This window comes from Rhinopithecus roxellana, chromosome 2, assembly GCF_007565055.1.
Source record: "Rhinopithecus roxellana isolate Shanxi Qingling chromosome 2, ASM756505v1, whole genome shotgun sequence".
Taxonomy (NCBI): domain Eukaryota; kingdom Metazoa; phylum Chordata; class Mammalia; order Primates; family Cercopithecidae; genus Rhinopithecus; species Rhinopithecus roxellana.
In genome coordinates this window covers 64,182,205-64,198,847 of record NC_044550.1, presented here as the reverse complement: position 1 = coordinate 64,198,847, position 16,643 = coordinate 64,182,205, and the positions used below count along the sequence as shown (strand labels likewise).

General features: G+C 40.1%; 1 protein-coding gene across 2 annotated transcripts in view; it reads right to left on the bottom strand.

Moving 5' to 3' along the window:
• INTU (inturned planar cell polarity protein) overlaps window positions 1-16,643 on the bottom strand; it is a 144,164-nt gene that overhangs the window by 109,752 nt on the left and 17,769 nt on the right. For both annotated transcript variants that reach the window (XM_030924308.1, XM_010375043.2), the window contains exon 2: window positions 10,406-10,941. In XM_030924308.1, the coding sequence (XP_030780168.1) occupies window positions 10,406-10,941 (536 nt within the window). The remainder of the gene's footprint in view (window positions 1-10,405; window positions 10,942-16,643) is intronic.

The window sequence follows — 16,643 nt, the reverse complement described above, 5'->3', positions numbered from 1 at the left end:
TTGGTACCAGTACCATGCTGTTTTGGTTACTGTAGCCTTGTAGTATAGTTTGAAGTCAGGTAGCGTGATGCCTCCAGCTTTGTTCTTTTGGCTTAGAATTGATTTGGCAATGCGGGCTCCTTTTTGGTTCCATATGAACTTTAAAGCAGTTTTTTCCAATTCTGTGAAGAAAGTCATTGGTAGCTTAATGGGGATGGCACTGAATCTATAAATTACCTTGGGCTGTATGGCCATTTTCACGATATTGATTCTTCCTATCCATGAGCATGGTATTTTCTTCCTTTTGTTTGTGTCCTCTGTTATTTCGCTGAGCAGTGGTTTGTAGTTCTCCTTGAAGGGGTCCTTCACATCCCTTGTAAGTTGGATTCCTAGGTATTTTATTCTCTTTGAAGAAATTGTGAATGGGAGTTCATTCATGACTTGGATCTCTGTTTGTCTGTTATTGGTGTATAAGAATGCTTGTGATTTTTGCACATCGACTTTCTATCCTGAGACTTTGCTGAAGTTGCTTATCAGCTTAAGGAGATTTTGGGCTGAGATAATGGGGTATTCTAAATATACAATCATGTCATCTGCAAACAGGGACAACTTGACTTCTTCTTTTCCTAATTGAATACCCCTTATTTCTTTCTCTTGCCTGATTGCCCTAGCCAGAACTTCCAACACTATGTTGAATAGGAGTGGTGAGAGATGGCATCCCTGTCTTGTGCCAGTTTTCACAGGGAATGCTTCCAGTTTTTGCCCATTCAGTATGATATTAGCTGCGGGTCTGTCATAAATAGCTCTTATTATTTTGAGATACATTCCATCAATACCGAATTTATTGAGAGCTTTTAGCATGAAGGGCTGTTGAATTTTGTCAAAGGCCTTTTCTGCATCTATTGAGATAATCGTGTGGTTTTTGTCTTTGGTTCTGTTTATATGCTGGATTACGTTTATTGCTTTGCATATGTTGAACCAGCCTTGCATCCCAGGAATGAAGCCCACTTGATCATGGTGAATGAGCTTTTTGATGTGCTGCTGGATTCAGTTTGCCAGTATTTTACTGAGGATTTTTGCATCGATGTTCATCAGGGATATTGGTTTAAAATTATCTTTTTTTGTTGTGTCTCTGCCAGGCTTTGGTATCAGGATGATGTTGGCCTCATAAAATGAGTCAGGGAGGATTCCTTCTTTTTCTATTTATTGGAATAGTTTCAGAAGGAATGGTACCAGCTCCTCCTTGTACCTCTGGTAGAATTCGGCTGTGAATCCGTCTGGTCCTGGACTTTTTTTGGTTGGTAGGCTATTAATTATTGCCTCAATTTCAGAGTCTGCTATTGGTCTATTCAGGGATTCAACTTCTTCCTGGTTTAGACTTGGGAGAGTGTATGTGTCCAGGAATTTATCCATTTCTTCTAGGTTTTCTAGTTTGACTAGAGGTGTTTATAGTATTCTCTGATGGTAGTTTGTATTTCTGTGGGGTCGCTGGTGACATCTCCTTTATCATTTTTTATTGCATCTATTTGATGCTTCTCTCTTTTCTTCTTTATTAGTCTTGCTAGGGGGAATTTTGTTGATATTTTCAAAAAACCAGCTCCTGGATTCATTGATTTTTTGGAGGGTTTTTTGTGTCTCTATCTCCTTCAGCTCTGCTCTGATCTTAGTCATTTCTTGCCTTCTGCTGGCTTTTAAATGTGTTTGCTCTTGCTTCTCTAGTTCTTTTAATTGTGATGTTAGGGTGTCAGTTTTAGATCTTTCCTGCTTTCTCTTGTGGGCATTCAGTGCTATAAATTTCCCTCTACAAACTACTTTAAATATGTCCTGGAGTTCCTGGTATGTTGTGTCTTTGTTCTCATTGGTTTCAAAGAACATCTTTATTTCTGCCTTCATTTCGTTATGTACCCAGTAGTCATTCAGGAGCAAGTTGTTCAGTTTCCATGTAGTTGAGTGGTTTTGATAGAGCTTCTTAGTCCTGAGTTCTAGTTTGATTGCACTGTGGTCTGATAGACAGTTTGTTATAATTTCTGTTCTTGTACATTTGCTGAGGAGTGCTTTACTTCCAACTATGTGTCAGTTTTGGAATAAGTGGGATGTGGTGCTGAGAAGAATGTATATTCTGTTGATTTGGGGTGGAGAATTCTGTAGATGTCTATTAGGTCCGCTTGGTGCAGAGTTGAGTTCAATTCTTAGATATCCTTGTTAACTTTCTGTCTCGTTGATCTGTCTAATGTTGACAGTGGGGTGTTAAAGTTTCCCGTAATTATTGTATGGGAGTCTAAGTCTCTTTGTAAGTTTCTAAGGACTTGCTTTATCAATCTGGGTGCTCCTGTATTGGGTGCATTATATTTAGCATAGTTAGCTCTTCTTGTTGAATCGATCCCTTTACCATTATGTAATGGCCTTCTTTGTCTCTTTTGATCTTTGATGTTTTAAAGTCTGTTTTATCAGAGACTCAGATTGCAACTCCTGCCTTTTTTTGTTTTCCATTTGCTTGGTAGATCTTCTTCCATCCCTTTATTTTGAGCCTATGTGTGTCTCTGCATGTGAGATGGGTCTCCTGAGTACAGCAAACTGATGAGTCTTGACTCTTTATCCTATGTGCCAGTCTGTGTCTTTTAATTGGAGGATTTAGCCCATTTACATTTAAGGTTAATACTGTTATATGTGAAGTTGATCCTGTCATTATGATATTAGCTGTTTATTTTGCTCGTTAGTTGATGCAGTTTCTTGCTAGTACAGAAGGTCTTTACATTTTGGCATGTTTTTGCAGTGGCTGGTACCGGTTGTTCCTTTCCATGTTTAGTGCTTCCTTCAGGAGCTCTTGTAGGGCAGGCCTGGTGGTAACAAAATCTCTAAGCATTTGCTTGTCTGTAAAGAATTTTATTTCTCCTTCACTTATGAAACTTAGTTTGGCTGGATATGAAATTCTGGGTTGAAAATTCTTTTCTTTAAGAATGTTGAATATTGGCTCCCACTCTCTTCTGGCTTGCAGAGTTTCTGCTGAGAGATCCACTGTTAGTCTGTTGGGCTTCCCTTTGTGGGAAACCTGACCTTTCTCTCTGGCTGCCCTTAACATTTTTTCCTTCATTTCAACCTTGGTGAATCTGACAATTATGTGTCTTGGAGTTGCTCTTCTCGAGGAGTATCTTTGTGGCATTCTCTGTATTTCCTGAATTTGAACGTTGGCCTGCCTTGCTAGGTTGGAGAAGTTCTCCTGGATAATATCCTGCAGAGTGTTTTCCAATTTGGTTCCATTCTCCCCATCACTTTCAGGCACACTAAACAGACGTAGATTTGGTCTTTTCACATAATCCCATATTTCTTGGAGGTTTTGTTCATTTCTTTTTACTTTCGTTTCTCTACATTTCTCTTCTCGCTTCATTTCATTCATTTGATCTTCAATCACTGATACTCTTTCTTCCAGTTGATCGAGTTGGTTACTGAAGCTTGTGCATTTGTCACATAGTTCTCGTGTCATGGTTTTCATCTCTATCAGTTTGTTTATGGACTTCTCTGCATTGGTTATTCTAGTTATCCATTCTTCCATTCTTTTTTCAAGGTTTTTAGTTTCTTTGCGCTGGGTACGTAGTTCCTCCTTTAGCTCTGAGAAGTTTGATCTACTGAAGCCTCCTTCTCTCAACTCATCAAAGTCATTCTCCGTCCAACTTTGTTCCATCGCTGGCGATAAGCTACATTCCTTTGGAGGGGGAGATGTGCTCTTATTTTTTGAATTTCTAGCTTTTCTGCCCTGCTTTTTCCCCATCTTTGTGGTTTTATCTGCCTTTGGTCTTTGATGATGGTGATGTACTGATGGGGTTTTGGTGTGGGTGTCCTTTCTGTTTGTTAGTTTCCTTCTAACAGTCAGGACCCTCAGCTGCAGGTCTGTTGGAGTTTGCTTGAGGTCCACTCCAGACCCTGTTTGCCTGGGTATCAGCAGCAGAGGCTGCAGAAGATAGAATATTGCTGAACAGCAAGTGTTGCTGTCTGATTCTTGCACTGGAAGCTTCATCTCAGAGGTGTACCCAGCCATGTGAGGTGTGAGGTGTCCATCTGCACCTAGTGGGGGATGTCTCCCAGTTAGGCTACTCAGGGGTCAGGGATCCACCTGAGCAGGCAGTCTGTCCATTCTCAGATCTCAACCTCTGTGCTGGGAGAACCACTGCTCTCTTCAAAGCTGTCAGACAGGGACATTTAAGTCTGCAGAGGTTTCTGCTGCTTTTTGTTTAGCTATGCCCTGTCCCCAGAGGTGGAGTCTACAGAGGCAGGCAGGCCTCTTTGAGCTGCGGTGGGCTCCACCCAGTTCGAGCTTCCCAGCGGCTTTGTTTACTTACTTAAGCCTCAGCAATGGCGTGTGCCCCTCCCCAAACCTCACTGCTGCCTTACAGTTAGATCTCAGACTACTGTGCTAGCAATGAGGGAGGCTCTGTGGGCGTGGATCCCTCTGGGCCATGCGTGGGATATAATCTCCTGGCGTGCCGTTTGCTAAGACCCTTGGTAAAGTGCAGTATTAGGGTGGGAGTTACCCGATTTTCCAGGTGTTTTGTGTCTCAGTTTCTCTTGGCTAGGTAAAGGAATTCCCTTCCCCCTTGTGCTTCCCAGATGAGGCGATGCCTCACCCTGCTTCAGCTCTCACTGGTTGGGCTGCATCCACTGACCAGCACCGACTGTCTGACATGCCCAAGTAAGATGAACCTGGTACCTCAGTTGAAAATGCAGAAATCACCCGTCTTTTGTGTCGCTCACGCTGGGAGCTGGAGGCTGGAGCTGTTCCTATTCGGCCATCTTGGGCGCCCCCTCCGCGAATAAAAAATAGACTGTCTTTTCAAAGATGTTTGTGTAATGAACAGCCTTGGACAACAGAGATAGTGTTTCCATCCTGAGCAAAGGTCAAGCTTGCTTTCCGAATGGTATAATAAGGTCAATGCTGTGCTCAGTATCTTATTATTAATAACTGTTTTTTATAAAAGATTGGTGTTCCCTAAGTACAGAGTTCCTTTCCTTTAAGGCAACCCATTATCAGGCATCACTTGGCCATCTGTAGGGTTGGCAAACAGATGAAAATGTTGACACTTTAGGTACTGCTATTCCTCCTTTTTTTCCTTCCTCTCCTTGATATCTCTATTGAATGAGAACAGGGTTAAGTGCAGAGTGAGCAGGAGTCGTTTCTTAGGCCAACGGTGAAAGCTTGAACTAGCTTTAGATGCTCAAGAGATACAATTCAGATGAGAGTTTTGCAAGCATGGGCACCAAGTCATTATGATGGTTAACTATTACAACACTTCGGACAAACTTTTCTTAAAAGTAAGAACTTGTGGAGTAAAATAAACTTTCAACTTGAAGTCCACTTGGAAAAAAAAAAGACACAACAAGATGCCTGTTTAATTTATCCTACATAAGAGATTAAACAAGAGTACTATGTCAAATTACTTACAGCTGTAGTGATTTAAAAAAGAAATAAAGGAATGATAGACACAGTATAGCTGTGCCAATGTAAAATGAAATCACTTTTGGCCTATCCTAATGATTAGTTCTGTTGTCTATAGTTGTTATCCTCAGGGCACAGAAATAGTAAAACCATTTTAAATTTGTTACTTTAAACTAAAATTCCATTGGATGATATCCCAAATGACTTTTTTTCTCTAAATCCTAATGAATACATGTCTGAGTGTTATATAGCTGAGTGTCATAGGGAGTATCATCTAAAAGTATCAAGTCTAACAAACCTCTAAAAAGAGGAGATGGCTCATCATAAAAATATATGAAAATAATTTTTTAAAGCAAGTGTAGTATGCTCAATATTTTTAAATGTTTAGTAGAAAATTTTCCCATTCTATGAAATAAGTATTATATCCACTTCTCATTCTCCCAGACATTTGTTTTCCTCTAGTGTTTCTGAGCACTTCTGTGAAGTGACTCAGACATGGCCGGCTTCCTGGACATCACACCTTTGTTGTGAACATCTTACACTCCAGGAAAGGTCTTTCTCAATAAGTACACAGGAGTCATTAATATGCTCTGTCCCATTTCAAAGGCTAAAAGGAAATGAACTATATGATTGGTTTGCATTTTTTTTTTTTTGAGACGGAGTCTTGCTCTGTTGCCCGGGCTAGAGTGCAGTGGCTGGATCTCAGCTTACTGCAAGCTCTGCCTCCCGGGTTTACACCATTCTCCTGCCTCAGCCTCCGGAGTAGCTGGGACTACAGGCGCCCGCCACCTCGCCCGGCTAGTTTTTTTGTATTTTTAGTAGAGACGGGGTTTCACTGTGTTAGCCAGGATGGTCTCGATCTCCTCACCTCGTGATCCACCCGTCTCGGCCTCCCAAAGTGCTGGGATTACAGGCTTGAGCCACCGCGCCCGGCCTTGGTTTGCATTGTTAAATAAGAAATGGCCTGGGAATTATTGATGGGTAGAAATAAGAGAAAATTTTTATTAAGAGATATATTTAAGAACCAAATAAAATATTTTAAAAAGAGGCCAGTTTATCACAGTTCCTCAATGTAAAGTTAATTATATGAGAAAAGCCATCAATTTCTCAGTAGATACTTAATATCAAACAACATATGTGTACTAAAGGGCTACTACATAAGGCACCAAGGGCTATGAAAATATATATGCAAAAGTTTGTTTACTGTTGTGTTTATACTATATATAAAATGAATATACAAATTAAGACATTATTTTTGACAAAAAATTATTGTACATAAAGGTAGGAAAAGGGAAGGATATATATCAAAATGTTATCTTTGGGTATAGCGAATTTTTCTTTTTTTGCTTAATTGTATTTTCTAAATTGTCTACAATGAACGTATATTATTACTATTGCAAAAAGAAAAAAACTCATATTTTACCAAGAAACCCCCAACTGTGGTAGGCAGCATAATTGCCCCCCAAAGATGTCTATGTCTCAATCCCTGAAATCTCTGAATATGCTACCTTACACAGCAAAAAGGACTTTGCAGCTGTAATTAACTTAAAAGATTGGAAGATTATCCGAGTGGTCCTCAGGTAATCATAAAGGTCTTTATAGGAGGAAGGCAGAAGTGTCAGGGTCAGCATGAGAGAGACTGGAAGATGCTATTCTGCTGGCTTTGATTATGGAGGACAGGACCACAAGCCAAAGAATGCAGGTAGCCTCTGAAAGCTGGCCAAGGAATGGGATTCTTCCCTGGGGCCTCCAAAAGGAATGTAGCCCTGTGGATACCTTGATTTTCATACAAGAAGACCCATTTTAGATTTCTGGCTTACATTATTGCAAGATAATAAATTTGTATGTTTTAAACCACTAATTTTGTGGTAATTTGTCACGGCAGCAATAGAAGATGAATGCACTAGCCTAATAATATAAAGCAATCTTTGTGATGCACCAAAAAAGGAACCACGAATGCTAAAAAACAAAGATGGACATACAACATGTATCTGGGGGTCAGCTAGGAAAAAAAATAAATCAGCCTTGCTTGTTACAGGTGGGGATTTATGGACAGAAGGAGTGGCAAATATGTATGGGACAGAAAAATGAGATCAAATTGTGAATTAAAATTGATTCTTTAAATTAAGCCAAATTTGACTTCAGGGAAAGGGAATTTGGTTTTTGAAAAGCAGTTACTATACTGCCATTTTATACATTCAAAACTCAATGTTTTCTGCCAGTGCATTTACTAACAATAAATTTTGTTACAATTTTTTTTTTTTGAGTTTCAATCTCAATCCCTCATCTATAATATGTGGGCACTAAACTAGAGAGAATTAAGGCCCCTCCCAACCTACCATTCTAGAAGTCCTTGAATAACGGTACCAACTTGTTTTTGTGAAAACTTTAAAAGAAGAAAAATTAGACATTTATCCTGCCTTTCCTGTCTGAACCATATGTCAAGGTTACCAAACAGAGGTGATGGGGAGTTTCTTTTTACGAAAGTAGTCTAACTGAAATATCGAGAAAGACAGACAGAATTGGAATACCACCATTTTGCAGTTCCTCAATGAATTAATGGATCCAGGCAATGGTCATCAATAACTGCTAATATCATAAAAAGAAAAACAGCAGATAATATATTGTTCTTGATGGAAGCACACAGACCACCTATAAAATATGTTTGATAGGCCTCAAGATCTAACGACCAACTTACAGGAAACACCACTGAAAGGGGAGCATGTTAAATGAATTGTGGCTCCTTTTACAGAACTAAAAGAACAAACCATAGAGATATTTAGTTCAATCCTATCATTTCACAAGAAGGAAAGTTGAGGACCCAAGGGAATGTAAGTATGTATTAGCCTCTGTTCCAGTCATCTATTGCTGCATAATCAGTCATCCAAACAATTTTTTTTTTTTTTTTTTGAGACAGAGTCTCTCTGTGTTCCCCAGGCTGGAGTGTAGTGGTATAATCTTGGTATAATCTTGGCAACCTCTGCCTCCCAGGTTCAAGTGATTCTCATGCCCTAGCCTCCCCAGTAGATGAGATTACAGGCATGCACCACCAGGTCCAGCTAAGTTTTGTATTTTTAGTAGACATGGGGTCTTGCCATATTGGCCAGGCTGATCTCAAACCCTTGGCCTCAAGTGATCTGCCCACCGTGGCCTCTCAAAGTGCTGGGATTACAAGTGTGAGCCACCAAGCCAGGCCTATCCAAATAATTTTGAGGCTTAAAACGACAATTGGCCGGGTGTGGTGGCTCATGCCTGTAATCCCAGCACTTTGGGAGGCCAAGGTGGGTGGATCACCTGAGGTCAGGAGTTCAAGACCAGCCTGACCAACATGGTGAAACTCTGTCTCTACTAAAAAATACAAAAAAATTATCCAGGCATGGTGGTGGGTGCCTGTAACCCCAATTACTTGGGAGGCTGAGGCAGGAGAATCGCTCGAACTTGGGAGGTGGAGGTTTAAATGAGCCAAGATGGCGCCATAGAACTCTAGCCTGGGTGACAAGAGTGAAACTCCATCAATATATAACAACAACAATCATTTATCATCTCTCCTGGTTCTGGGGTTAACTGGGGCCAGCTGTGGTTCTCACTTGGGATTCCTCATGCAGTTACAGCCAGATGGTGGCTGGGGCTGGAGTCATCTTAAAGGCTTCTCACTCAAATCTGGTGGCGAGGGCTTCAGCTGGGAATATCAGTTGGATCACTGGTGTCTTGGCCTCTTCACATAAGGGTGACTGGGTTCTAAGGGCAAGTATCCCCAAAATAACCAGGCAGAAGCTGCATCACTTTTTATGATCCAACCTCTTAAGTCACATGGCACCAATTAAGCTGTAGTCACCAGCCCACTCAGATTCTATGACAAAGAGCACAACTTTCTGTGGGAGGAGTACCAACACTACATTTTAAGAAAGTGTGCAGATCCTGTTGAGATCATTCTGGAACACATACTTTGCCACAGATGCCCTTCCTACAAGATTGTATATGATCCTCCTTGTAAACCCCTATGATGACACTTATCAGACAGTGAGGAACTGCCTGCCTATCTGTAACCCATCTCTTCCACTAAAACATAGCTCCTTTCAAGAAATAATTGGATCAGTAAAGTAATCTTTTATTCCTGGCACTTAGCAGATGCTAAAAAAACAAACTGCCAAATCAGTGAACAAACAAATAAAATTCAGATTTAAAGTTGGAAATATTTGTAAATGTATCTGTAAATGTTCTTCATTTAAACTTCTTATGCTAGATAAACTTAAAAGACTGTCAGCTTTTAGAATTTATTACTTTTAAATTTTAGTAATGATATATCCTCACAGTTGACTCATTTATCTTTAAGTAATAAGATTGCTACTAACTCAAACATTGTATCTAACAGCTTAAAATTTATCAGCAACACAAAATGCTCATCTTAATATATATTCAGAATAACTTGTGGGTTTATTTTTCTTGAAAATTGGTGGGCTATTTTATGACACATATATTTTATGACACACGCCCTTAAAAGGAAATTTATGTATAATACCACTCATTGCTAAATATGCCACATGAAACAGTTGCAAACCACTCCAAGAACTTAGTGTACTCAAGTGCAAACATACAATTTAAAAGTATTTTTATTCATAAATTATATATTTTTGTATCCTGTTACTGGATATAGCCATTCAAACCTAAATTATCACTCTATGATCAACTTTTTTTTCTCGTCAGTAAATATAACTAAGATGAAATAAAATTATATAATTCAAAACTTGAAAATTAGGTAAGCTATTTCTTGGCCTGAACAAGGCACACACATATTCAACACACTGAACTGGTTATTTTAAGAACACTGTACCTTGTAGTGCACCATGTGTAACCATTTCTCTACTGTACCAAATGTCATTCATCAGTTCTTAATCTGTGGAGACTGTATATAATTGTTTTTATCACATTTCCTGCAAGGTGTCATCGTTAATCATGTATCTCTATAAACAAGGATGGATGTGTACCAGCAACACTTACCAATGAGTACCTGACCACTCTTCATAGCAGATCCCCCTGGCAGCAGGCCATGGACCACAAGCCTCTCTCCATCACCCTGCTTTCCAGTTCTTCTCCAGCTCCACTTGGTCTGATGAATAATTCCAACCAGCACTTCCAGAAGCTTGAGCTGCTCTTTGGCTTTGATGACAGTTAGCTTTTTGGGGTTTACATAAACATTCACATCTTTGTACCGCTGTTGGACAATGACTCCTGTCTTCTGATTGGACTGATGCTTTAGAATGGATACTGGTCCATTGTCATTGCTATTTTTTTTATTGCAGCGCTTGGGTAAAAGTCTTTTCCTTCTTAAAATTTTGGTAAACTGCTTGAGTTTGGGTTCATACTTTTTTCTTTCTTTGTAATCATCTTCAATGATAATCTCATTTTCACTGAACCTGACATGGTTCACAGTTGGTGTCTCAGGAAGGAGGCTTTCTTCTTCATCCTCACTCAATTCCAAATAAAACAGCTCTCCATTTTTCTGCACACTGTCCAGCCATTCAGGCTCAAGATCACTATGAAAGAGAGAAAAGATAATCTTAATAGCAGCCCAATATATATAAAAAAAGGCATGTCATCCTGGCATGGGGGTGAGGGTAGAGGCTGGGGAGCAGGAAGATGGGAAAGGGTGAAACTTCTTTATTATTTCAAATTATCCTTACTATTTCTAATTTATTGTGAGCCTCAACATTATTTCCTATAGGATGCTTTTTTTGTAGAGCTTTGAAGAATAGGATTTGGGGGAGAAGGAATCAAAAAGGCATAGCAATAGAAAGGAAAACCAATGAAAAAAAAAGATGGTCCCCTTACAGAATCTTTTTTTTTTTTTTCTTTTTGAGACAGAGTCTCGCTCTGTCGCCCAGGCTGGAGTGCAGTGGCCGGATCTCAGCTCACTGCAAGCTCCGCCTCCTGGGTTTACGCCATTCTCCTGCCTCAGCCTCCCGAGTAGCTGGGACTACAGGCGCCCGCCACCTCGCCCGGCTAGATTTTTGTATTTTTTAGTAGAGACGGGGGTTTCACCATGTTACCCAGGATGGTCTTGATCTTCTGACCTCATGATCCACCCGTCTCGGCCTCCCAAAGTGCTGGGATTACAGGCTTGAGCCACCGCGCCCGGCCGGTCCCCTTATAGAATCTATGAGTTGAAAAAAATAAAATCAACCACTGTGTGGTTACTGTTCACTTTAAACAATTTCACTGAATGATAATTTGCATTAGCAGTTGATTTTGCAATTATACCACAGAAGTATGCCATTAGGAAATTGTACATGAAAATATATTATTTGCATATAAATTATTTAGGATGGTTGTCAGGTTAAAATGAAAGCTAAAGCCTACCAGCTTTAACAGACTTTTACATAAGTTTTCAAAACAGAAACACTCACTTCACCATGAACTAAAATCTGCCCTGAAAACAACCCATTTATAATCACAGTTAATATAGTAATGATCACTTTACAGTCTATAATTTCCATAAAGCTCCTTTTTATGAAAAACTGTAGTAGAAAAAACAAAGCATATATTACATAATTCATCATGTGATTATAAAAAATGTTTTTAACTGGGAAGTATGCTGCGGAAAAAAACCAAATTACTGCTATTAAAATGATTGAAATAGCATTAAGAAGCAAACATACTCATGGTAACAAACCTAAACTCTACCCTGTTCAATGTTATGAACAGTTTACCTTTCAAACTGCTCTTCTTTAAAGTGAAACTAGTTATAGCAGAAAAATTAACATGTAGAGAGTCTTTTCAGAAACATGAGCTGTAATATCCCGGCCTGAAAGAGTATAATTTGTGTTGTAATCATTAAATCAGATAGAAGACATTTCTGTTTTCTGCAGTGTTTATTAGCAACTCCAGTTCTTTTAACTTAAAAGTCAAATGTGTCTTACTAAATACTTTGAAAATTAGTCCCCAAAATATACTATTCTATTACTCAACTCAAACTAACCACTGCTCTCGTCTGTGGCTGGTTGTTAATATAAAATTTTCAACTACATATGAGTCATTTAAAAATAATGCCTAACAAGCTCAAAATATCAAAACTAACATTTCTTTGGGACTTGTTGGTTCCCAGTGTGTAGCATCATCATAGACACTAAGCCTCACTTGTTACAGATTATTAACCAAATATCGCTTATTTCAACCATACCTATCTGTACCCACAGAATCAATATTTAAATAACTATGCAGTTCTACTCGAGAGTCTAAATAACTATATCCCCACCATAATCATTCAGATAACAAAGCTACCTTAATTTTAATTGCTACAGTGTAAATATCATGACTGCACATTAATTACTTAAAAACATATGTATCAATTTAATATATATAATATCAATTTAAACAATGAATAAAGTGTATCAGCCTTATTATCTCACCCTTTCAACCTGGTAAGTTATTTGTATTAGAGATATATAAAAGAAACATTTTTTTCCACTTGCTAAATACGAAGATGATTCATTTCAATCTCTAAAATTTGAATGTGAAATCACTTTTGGTTATGATTCAAAGATCCAATCCAAGCAGGTGGGGGCCAAGGGGATAGCATCTTGGCATTCAATTGTGGAGCAACTAAACAGCGCCAGGAACTGTGGTAAGTACCAGAATTACAATGATGAGAATGTCAGTTCCTGCCCTCGGTTAGTAAAGAAGAGAAAGTGAGGAAGAATTCATGACAGTACACAGGGTAAGTACAAGACAGAGGCATACAGGAGAGTCACCCAGCTTAGCCATACAGGAGAGTCACCCAGCTTAGCCTAGCTGGAAGTTGGGGGGAGATCAGGGAGACCCCAGAAATCAGTTTGAAAAGGATAAATGGGGGAGGGAGAGAGATGGGGAGCTGAAGGGAAAGCTGTGAGGAGGATTTCAAACAGGAGTAACAGCATAAGCAAAGACCTGATGATAGTCCCCATGGCCTAGACAGAGAACCACTGGCAGTCTGCAGTTGCCAGAGTAAATGTGGAAGGTGGGGAATGACAGAAGTGGTCAAGCCCTAGTTTTGCCAGGGTTTTTAGATCACCCTAAGGGGATTGGCTTTTGTAGTGCAGGTGAGAAGGCATCAACAAAGAGTTTTAAGTAGAGAGTTTATGTGTTAGATATCCCTGGATAGGCCTACTTTGGCAAATAAATGGTTGGTGGATTTGAGGTGGACAAGACTCAAGGCAGGACTAGTCAGGGGGCTGTTTCAGTAGTTGAGGCAAAAATGACAAATAAAGCAATAGAAGAGATGGAAAGTAGGAAACACATTTGAGAAACTCTTGAGAATCACCAGAACTCTGAGACTGATTAGGTGGGGAGAGAGGGAGAGCATGATTCAGGTTGACTGGATTTCTAGTTGGTGACTATACTTTCATGCATCCTTTTGTGCACACCCATGTGCAGACTCATTGTAATAAATGGGAACACAATCTTAATACAAGTCATTTTCTCATACTATCTCTCTCTCACATGAACACTGGTAAAAAAATCCATGCTTTATAATCACATACAAACTCATATAGGGTTATTCTGTCACTGTTTTTAAAAAGTGGAATCATTATATATGTACCTATATAAAGGTATATACTTAACTTTATAATTTCTCACTTAACAATACAGCTTAGAAATCACTAGTGGCTGCATAATATTCAATATCAAGGATGTAGGACATTTGGTCATTCACCTACTGATAAGCTTTGTGTTCAGTTCTTGTTTTTCCACCACAAAGCTACAGGAACCATCAACATACACGTGTGTGTGTGTGTGTGTGTGTGTGTGTGTATCTATATATCTTTACCCAAAAGACTATACCAATTTATATTTTCACTAGTGATATGTGGGATCCATTCTCTTAATGTCTAGATTTTTAAAAATACATCATTTTAAGAAGAGAAAGACATTTTAAAAAGAGGAAGAAACTAAAAGGAAGATAAAGAGGTAGAGACAGGGAAGTGTATATAAGAGACCCCACACAGAAGGGCAACTTATACTGAAAAGCAAATGAACTGAGAAATCATGAAGAGCTGAGTTCAAATTTTGTTCTATTACGATTTTAACCTTTTTAAGATTGACTGATTGATTGCTTAGTTTTCCTCTTCTTGAAAATAGATTATAGCAGTGGTTCCAAGATGGTCAAATAGGAATAGCTCCAGTCTACAGCTCTCAGAGTGAGTGACGCAGAAGACGGGTGATTTCTGCATTTCCAACTGAGGTACCGGGTTCATCTCACCGGGGTTTGTCGGACAGTGGGTGCATGACAGTGTGTGCAGCGCACCAAACAAGAGCCGAGGTAGGGCGAGGCATACCCTCACCCGGGAAGTGTAAGGGGTCAGGGAATTCCCTTTCCTAGCCAAGCAAAGCAGGGACAGACAACACCTGGAAAATCGGGTCACTCCCACCCTAATACTTCGCTTTTCCAATGGTCTTAGCAAAAGGCACACCAGGAGATTATATCCCGCGCCTGGCTCAGAGGCTTCCACGCCCACAGAATCTCGCTTATTGCTAGCACAGCAGTCTGAGATCCAACTGCAAGGCGGCAGCCAGGCTGGGGGAGGGGCGCCCGCTATTGCTGGAGTAGGTAAAAAAAGAGGCCTGGAAGCTCGAACTGGGTGGAGCCCACCATAGCTAAAGGAGGCAAGCCTGCCTCTGTAGACTCCACCTCTGGGAGCAGGGCACACCTGAACAAAAGGCAGCAGAAACCTCTGCAGACTTAAATGTCCCTGTCTGACAGCTTTGATGAGAGCAGTGGTTCTTCCAGCACGGACCCTGAGATCTGAGAACGGACAGACTGCCTGCTCAAGTGGGTCCCTGACCCCCAAGTAGCCTAACTGAGAGGCACCCCCAGTAGGGGTAGACTAACACTTCACAAGGCTGGGTACCACTCTGAGACGAAACTTCCAGAAGAACAATCAGGCAGCAACATTTACTGTTCAGCAATATTCGCTGTTCTGCAGCCTCCACTGCTGATACCCAGGCAAACAGGGTCTGGAGTGGACCTCAAGCAAACTCCAACAGACCTGCAGCTGAGGGTCCTGACTGTTAGAAGGAAAACTAACAATCAGAAAGGACATCCACACCAAAACCCCATCTGTACATCACCATCATCAAAGACCAAAGGTAGATAAAACCACAAAGATGGGGAAAAAACAGAGCAGAAAAACTGAAAATTCTAAAAATCAGAGCGCCTTTGTTCCTCCAAAGGAATACAGCTCCTCACCAGCAATGGAACAAAGCTGGACAGACAATGACTTTGATGAGTTGAGACAAGAAGGCTTCAGATGATCAAACTTCTCTGAGCTAAAGGAGGAAGTTTGAACCCATGGCACAGAAGTTAAAAACCTTGAAAAACGATTAGACGAATGGCTAACTAGAAAAACCAATGCAGAGAAGTCCTTAAAGGGCCTGATGGAGCTGAAAACCATGGCACGAGAACTACGTGACGCATACACAAGCTTCAGTAGCCTATTTGATCAACTGGAAGAAAGGGTATCAGAGATGGAAGATCAAATGAACGAAATGAAGCGAGAAGTTTAGAGAAAAAAGAATAAAAAGAAAAGAAGAAAGCCTCCAAGAAATATGGGACTATGTGAAAAGATCAAATCTACGTCTGATTGGTGTGCCTGAAAGTGATGGGGAGAATGGAACCAAGTTGGAAAACACTCTGCAGGATATTATCCAGGAGAACTTCCCCAACCTAGCAAGGCAGGCCAACATTCAAATTCAGGAAACACAGAGAACACCACAAAGATACTCCTCGAGAAGAGCAACTCCAAGACACATAATTGTCAGATTCACCAAGGTTGAAATGAAGGAAAAAATGTTAAAGGCAGCCAGAGAAAAAGGTTGGGTTACCCACAAAGGGAAGCCCATCAGACTAACATCGGATCTCTCAGCAGAAACTCTGCAAGTCAGAAGAGAGTGGGGACCAATATTCAACATTCTTAAAGAAAAGAATTTTCAACCCAGAATTTCATATCCAGTCAAACTAAGCTTCATAAGTGAAGGAGAAATAAAATCCTTTACAGACAAGCAAATGCTGACAGATTTTGTCACCACCAGGCCTGCCCCACAAGAGATCCTGAAGGAAGCACTAAACATGGAAAGGAACGACCGGTACGAGCCACTGCAAAAACATGCCAAGTTGTAAAGACCATCGATGCTAGGAAGAAACTGCATCAACTAACGAGCAAAATAACCAGCTAATATCATAATGTCAGGATCAAATTCACAC